The sequence below is a fragment of the Camelus dromedarius genome, chromosome 27 (assembly GCF_036321535.1).
Source record: "Camelus dromedarius isolate mCamDro1 chromosome 27, mCamDro1.pat, whole genome shotgun sequence".
Lineage (NCBI taxonomy): Eukaryota > Metazoa > Chordata > Mammalia > Artiodactyla > Camelidae > Camelus > Camelus dromedarius.
The window spans coordinates 17,244,653-17,251,796 of NC_087462.1; the positions used below are offsets into that span (position 1 = coordinate 17,244,653).

The 7,144-nt window shown below is 49.2% G+C and overlaps 1 protein-coding gene across 2 annotated transcripts in view; it reads left to right on the plus strand.

The window, feature by feature from the left end:
• Positions 1 to 7,144, plus strand: part of WWC1 (WW and C2 domain containing 1) — a 132,121-nt gene extending 124,977 nt beyond the window's left edge. For both annotated transcript variants that reach the window (XM_031437762.2, XM_064480083.1), the window contains exons 21-23: positions 2,888 to 3,121; positions 5,268 to 5,389; positions 6,342 to 7,144. In XM_031437762.2, coding sequence (XP_031293622.1) covers positions 2,888 to 3,121; positions 5,268 to 5,389; positions 6,342 to 6,408 — 423 coding nt within the window. In that variant the 3' untranslated portion in view covers positions 6,409 to 7,144. The remainder of the gene's footprint in view (positions 1 to 2,887; positions 3,122 to 5,267; positions 5,390 to 6,341) is intronic.

Sequence of the window (7,144 nt, forward strand, 5' to 3'; positions counted from 1 at the left end):
ATAGAAGAGAGTGCAGACTGTGGGAGAATGTGGACACGCCTCAAGTGCCAAGGATGGCCAGCAGTCCCCTCTGGCCCCCCGACCCCAACCCCGTCTGCTGTGGCTGGCTGGTGCCGCACTCTCCGGAGCGCTGGGAGTCTCCTTGGGAGCGTATAGATGATGCAGGTTCTGAGGCCACACTCCCAGGTGGTCTCATCCAGGCAGCTGGGGTGAGCCTAGAAACTGCATTTTGATAAGCTCCTTGGAGCATTCTGGGGCTGGTGTTCCATGACCCACTCCCAGCGAAAACGTACTGCAGAAGCTCCCGCTTGCTCCCTGGCACATCCTACAACTCACAGGCCCCACCTAAGTTCCCGCATGTCCACCTCCTCTTCCCCTCAGCCAAGGGGCTGACTTGCCAAGGGAACCCCTGATGGTGGGTCTGACCCGTTTCCATCAGGTCCTAACTATATTCTGAGGAACAGAGGAGCCCAGGGGCTGGGCCAGGGCCCTCGGGCACTGGAGTCTTTCCTCCACTTGCTGTCCGAGCTATACCTCTCTCTGCTTCGGCCTGTCCAGGCAAGTTGCTAAGACTGGACATCGGTCAGAGCAAAGCAAAAGAATCTTCATTTGTTGCTCCAAGACCTCCAGTCACAGACATCACTTGGCTGGATTTCCTGGCCCTGCTCATTTATAAGCACAGACCAGACAGTGGTCACTCTGGAAGAGCATCATAGAACTTCTGCACTGAGCTGTTTCATCTTCCTAAAAGGATGCTTGCCAGCCTTAAGTAAGGATAAGTCTCATAGTCATAGCTTATGTACCACTTCTCAAATCCCTTTATTGGGCGTTATGTTGGTTTTCTGTTGCTGCGTAACAAATTACCTCAAATTTAGCAGCTTGAAATAATACAAATTCATTATTTCACAGTTTCCATGGGTAGGAGTTCAGGCACAGGTTAGCTGGATCCTGTGCTCAGGGTCTTTTCAGGCTGAAATCTAGGCATTGACTGACTGCATTTCCATCTACGGGTTTAATTAGGGGAAGATTCATGTTCCACGCTCCCTCAGGTTGGTAGGGTTCATTTCCCTTGTGTTTTCTTGCTTGCTGCAGGCCAGGGGCTGCTCACAGCTGCTAGTGGTCCTCTCAGGCCCTTGCTGTATGGTTCTCTCCACAACATGCATTGCTTCTTCAAGGCAACAGGAGATCTTTTTCCAGGAAGTGCCCAATTCATCATTTAAGGGCTCACCTGATTAGGTCGGGCCCACCCAGGATAATCTCCCTTTTGCTTAACTCAAATTCAGCTGATTAGCTACCTAATCATAGAGGTGATATCCCATCATATCCGCCCCCACATTGAAGGGGAGGGGATTATGCAGGACATGTGTGTTAGGAGATAGGAATCTTAGCGGCTACCTTAGAATCCTGTCTCCTAGTCACTTAGTTATCCTTTTTCAATCATTAGTGTTTTCAGATAGAAGGAGAGTTGATTGTATTTGATCGATATCTTTTACATAGAGATTACTGAAGAACTCAACTCAAATACAGCTTGAAAGTGAAAGAGAGACTGTATTGGCTCATTTAATGGAAAACTCTAAGATATTGGACTAACTTCAGGCATGCATTGAGCTAGGAACTGAAACAGTGTCATCAAGCCTCACTCCCCCTCTCATGGCACTGCTACCTCCAGATGGCTTAATCTTTTTTTTTAATTAGTCATATATATTTAATTAGTGATCTACAAGTAGTAATATACAATTTGCATTAAAGTACATTAAAGTGTAAGTAATAAAGAGGATACATCCCAACAGTAACAAAAAGAGGATTTAAAAAGACAATTCACAAAAGAAGTGGCAAATCACACTGACCAACCAGGACAATAACCAGAGAAACACCAGTTGAAACAAGTAAAAAACTAAAAAACATTGAGAAAAACTGGCATACCCTCACACACTAGTGTGGAAAGGTCGAATAGTAAAATGTTCTAGAAACAGATGGCTTAATTCTTAAACAGGGCTGTCCAATATGCTGGTAAAGATGACCATGATCCGTTCTAGGTTTGCATCTTGCTGGCTTAGCAACCTCTGCCTAAACACGCTGCCTTTTCCCCAGCAGCTCAGCAGAAGTGCCAGAACTGAGTGTTACTGGCTGGGCTTAGGTGATATACTCACCCAGAAGCCATCACTGAGATCCTGTGTGGCCAGGTACAGGTCACATTTCCTAGCCCTGAAGCCCCACGTGAACTAGATGGAATTGAGCACGGAGGAGGTGTGGCTCCCCCAGGGAAGATGAGGGTGCTGTCACTCTGAGGCTAGAGAAATGGATGCTGGACAGGCAGTAACAATAGTCGTCCATCACAGGAACACAAAGCCAAGAAGACAGGCCTTCCCCTCTCCAGGCGGAACCCGCCTGCATTGAGGAAACACCTTCAGAGCAGGATGGTGAGGAGAACCCAGTAAAGGAGAGTGTCAATGCTGAGGACACAGTGAGGAAACAGCACCGTGGAGGGAGTTGGGGGCTGGTGGGGGTGGTTCTGGAGCAGGTGCTTGGGTGGAGGCGGGGGAATCGCAACTTGACTACTTATAATCTGTGTGACTTAACCTCTGGGAGCCTGGTTCTTGCAGAGGGTAACAGTCGGGACCTCATAGGGTTGTGAAAATGAACTGAGGTAGCAAAAGTAAGGCGTCCAGCATCGTGCCTGGGGCATGAAAATGCTCAATCGCGTGAGTTGTAGACATAGGAGAAATCAAGACAGACTCGAGGGAGGAGGCAAGCCCCATTTTTGAGGGAGTGGAAGCCTGCGGCTGAATGAAGGAGGGCATCTGAAGTGTCAGAGGAGGGGTCATGTGGGCCCACTGGACCCGGCCCTGTAGTAACGGGTCACAACCGTCCGATCCACCCCTCGCAGCCTTCGTCCGTCAAATCCCTGCGCGCTGAGCGCCTGCTCCGCACCTCACTGGACCTCGAGTTGGACCTGCAAGCGACCAGGACCTGGCATAGCCAGCTGACTCAGGAGATCTCGGTGCTGAAGGAGCTCAAGGAGCAGCTGGAGCAAGCCAAGAGTCACGGGGAGAAGGAGCTCCCGCAGTGGCTGCGCGAGGATGAGCGCTTCCGCCTGCTGCTGAGGATGCTGGAGAAGCGGGTGAGCGGCGCCGAGAGAAGGGAGGTCGCTCTCCGCAGGTGCAGAGGGCCCGGAGCTGCCATGGAGGGTGGCCAGGGCTTTGAAGGGGTCCTGAAGTCCTGTGACCCCCCTGAGAGCGTTCCTGGGACCCCGCACAGACCTCAGCAAAGGGATGCAGGAATCCCTCCGCCTGGTAGGGAACTTTATTAAGTCTTGCACCGGCTGCCACGTCCTTTCGCTGCAGTCCCGTGTTTTAACTGTGCAGAGCCTTATTATTAACACATTTATTCCTCCGGGCAGTCCTTCATCCAACATATTGGGTACCTAATCTGTGCTGGGGCACACATTTTAGCAGAGTAAATACAGAACACTGACCTGCCCCAGTGCCCGACCCTGCCATCCCGCAGAGCAGGCATCTCCAAAGGGGAGAGGAGCAGCTCCTGGCAGGGCTTTGTCCTGATGGAGATGCTGGGAACTAGAAGTCTGCTTATGTCTCTGCCCTAGTGTAGTTAGTTTGAGGGATCCCAGCATTGCTCAAAGAAAAAGAACCACAAAATGGCCATGGCGCACGATGCTTTCACAAGGTTGCCTGTGAGGGAAGTCCTTCACTGCCTGAGACCTCCCAAGGGCAACTGTTCTGGGGCCACGACCTAGAGGGGAGGAGGGCAGGGGACCCCCCCAGGGGAGAGGGGGCCTGTGTATCCAGATGATGTCACTCAGAGCACCATGAGGAGTCTCTGGATTGGAGAACTCCAAAGCAACAGCATTTTGGGGTCTTTTATAGCCTGGGGTTTATCTTGTCTAAAGCTAGCAGTTGTTGGGTGCAGCTTCGTGGGGCATGCAAAGCCGGCAGATTCTAAATGGCTACAAAATCTGCTTGTTTGAGCTACATTTAAAATAATTGGATGAGTAAAAATTTGACTTTGACACCAGTGTGGCTCTTGAGCTAGCAGGTCCCAGACTATAGTGAAGAAGTAAACACCACAGAGAAAACACACGGAGACCGTCTGACTCATTCCTGTAATAGCTGCCGGGACTGCTGCCCAGGCCGGGAATGACAGACTTTTGCTAGTTTTCTTGCACACAGCCAAACAGTGCAAGAGAACCTTACAGAGGGCGCCTGCCTGGATTGTTGGGAGGGCCATTAGCTGAATTTCCAGTTCTCAGTGCAGGTGGTGATAGAGCAGGAAGGTGGTGCTGGGCTTCTTAGATCTGGACTAATGTGGGAGCTTTCAGTTGACTCTGGTAATTCAGAAGTTCCAGAAACATTTTATTTCCTTCTTATTTATTACTTATATCAAATATACTTGTAATAGAGTTATAATAAGAGCATTAAGGGAAAATAGAGAATTGGAGAAAGTTTTAAGGAAAAGAAAGAAAGAAATATATCCTTAATCCAATGGTAGTTGTCTATTACATTTATTTTGGAGCTTCCTAGTAGCAAAGGCAAAAAGAGGTAAGAAAATAAGTACATAGGTGCCCTGCCTTAAGAAAGCACCAAGTAAGAAAACCTGACCTTTCAAATATTAAAAAAAAAAAGTACATCTATGATTGTCTGATAATGAACTATTAAAGAGCTACTTAAATGGTAGCTTCATTGACCAAAATTCTGTCTTCATGCAGTGTTTTTAAGGTTATAATGCATAGATACTTTAAGGCTCTCTGGTTTGTTCTCAAAAGTGCTTCTATAGGTTTTGCATCAGGAGGAAGAGGTGTAACATACCTAAAAACCTTGAACAAAACTTCATGACAGGGAACTGGGTTTCCACCGTATCTTAGTCGTTTGACACGAAAGAAGTTTCTTAACGTGCGAAAGCCTTAGCATCCTCTCTATAACATAGAGGTCGTTGTAAACTTTACCTTCCGCAGTGGCCCTCAGGGTTAGAGACTTAGCACATGTTTCACCAGGCAGCCCTCGTCTCCTTTCTGCCGACAGGTCCCCACAGGTATTCAGTCCCCTGGCCCCAGAAACCTGTCGTTTCTGACAGATAGTAGGGTCACTTCCCCTCATCATTCACAATCAAGAGGATCCTGCGGTGGGACAAGAAGAGTGAGGCTGCCTGTTCGGTGACCCCCAGACTTTTCACAGTGGACTCCTCGTTTGTGCTAGAAAGTTTTCCTTGGCTGACCTCCTAAAGACTCCCCACTACCTCACTTTGCCCTACAGATGGACCGAGCAGAGCACAAGGGCGAGCTTCAGACAGACAAGATGATGAGGACGGCCGCCAAGGACGTGCACAGGCTTCGTGGCCAGAGCTGTAAGGAGCCCCCGGAGGTGCAGTCCTTCAGGTCAGCAAGCGGGTGCCTGGCCAACCCGCCTTTCTCCTCACAGCCAGCCTGCCCAGCCTGCCTGCTTTTCTTGGTGTCCCTGCTCCCCGCCTCACATGCCCCACTGTAGCAGGTGCTCACCCTCGGCCAAGCCATCCCCGGCGGTCTGCGGTGCTGTCCCTCGCCCGTCTTTATCAGTCCCCACACAACTCAAGCTAATTTGTCCGATCCTCTTGTTTAATGAATGAGCCACCTGCTCTGGCTTTGCCTCTTAGCGTTTCCATCCCCAGTAATTGCGGAGGATTGGCTGCATGATAAATAAGCCTGAGGGTGACGGATGCTTGCTGGGCCTCCCCAGCCCTGCCTGCTGCCTGCCGGGATCTCACGGCGATGCCTTCTTACGGCACCGGACCCAGGCGTGTCACAGGAGGGCCCCCCATGCCAAGTGGCGGGGGGCCTCCCGTTCACAGAGGGCTTTGCATTTCGTCTTGTGATGTCCTCTCAGAAAAGATACTCATAATTGTGTATGTGCAAAAAAAAAAATTCCTTGGTGGAATATGAACATGTAAACTAGACTGTAATCTTTATAACCACATTGACATCCCTTAGGTTTTAGCCAATTGGGAATCTAAGCCAAACAGTGCGTGTGGCCCAAGGGCCCTTTTAGACTCCAGAGGCCTCTGATTAGAACTGAAGATGGCTGGTTCTGCTGATGTCCCCTTAAGCAGAGGATCTCAACCAGGGATGATCTGGGGATCCTGGGGACATTTGGCAATGTCTAGGGTCATTTTTGATTGTCACAACTGGAGGAAGGGGAGGGAGAGCACTCCTGGCCTCTGGTGAGTAGAGACCAGGGGTGCCCTTAAACATCCTACCGTGCCCAGGATGGCCCCATGACAGAGAGGGATTCTGCCTGTAACATCTGTAAAGTGGGGTTGAAAACCCAGCTCTAAAGGGCTGGCCTCTTTCACAGGGAGAAGATGGCCTTTTTCACCCGGCCTCGGATGAATATCCCAACCCTCTCTGCGGACGACGTCTAATCGCCAGAAAAGTATTTCCTTTGTTCCACTGACCATGCTGTGAACCTAGACTGTGGCTAAAGTTATTTATGTGGTGTTATATGAAGGTACCGAGTCACAAGTCCTCCAGCACTCTTGTTGGTTTGAAGACGAACCGATTTTTTAGTTTGGGTTCTATTATTATTAAAAAAACAAAAACAAAAACACATATACAAAAAAAAACAGAAAACCAGCATTACAACAACAAGATTGTATAGTTTGTATATTTAGGAATGTATTTTTGAGAAAGAAAGTTTAAAAGAACTAAAGCAGTGTTAAGTTACTGCTCTTCTTAAAATAAAATTGTTTAGTTTTTTTTTTTTTTTTTGTACAGCTCTACCTTCTAGAGGTTTCACTGCAATAAGAAGTAATGTTTGGGGGACGGTAATCCTCAAAGGACGTCCTGCCGATGTCACAGCACAGCTGACCTTTCCTACTTAACATATTTTGTACAATATTAAAAAAAATGCACGGGAACCTTTTGGGGGATTCTGAGGTGCACCCACAAATCTTCATGAGCTGTGACGTGTTTGTATGTGGCCGCCTGACCTGGGGCGGGCAGCGTGGGGATGACTGGGCCATGGCCCAGCCCATGCTGGCGACAGGCAGCCCCCGCGGGTCTCAGATGCCCAGTGAAGCCACCGAAGCAAGTGAGGGAGGGCTGTGGAGAGCGCCTTTCAGTCTTATCTCCATCAATAAAGTGGCCTTTCTGAACGAA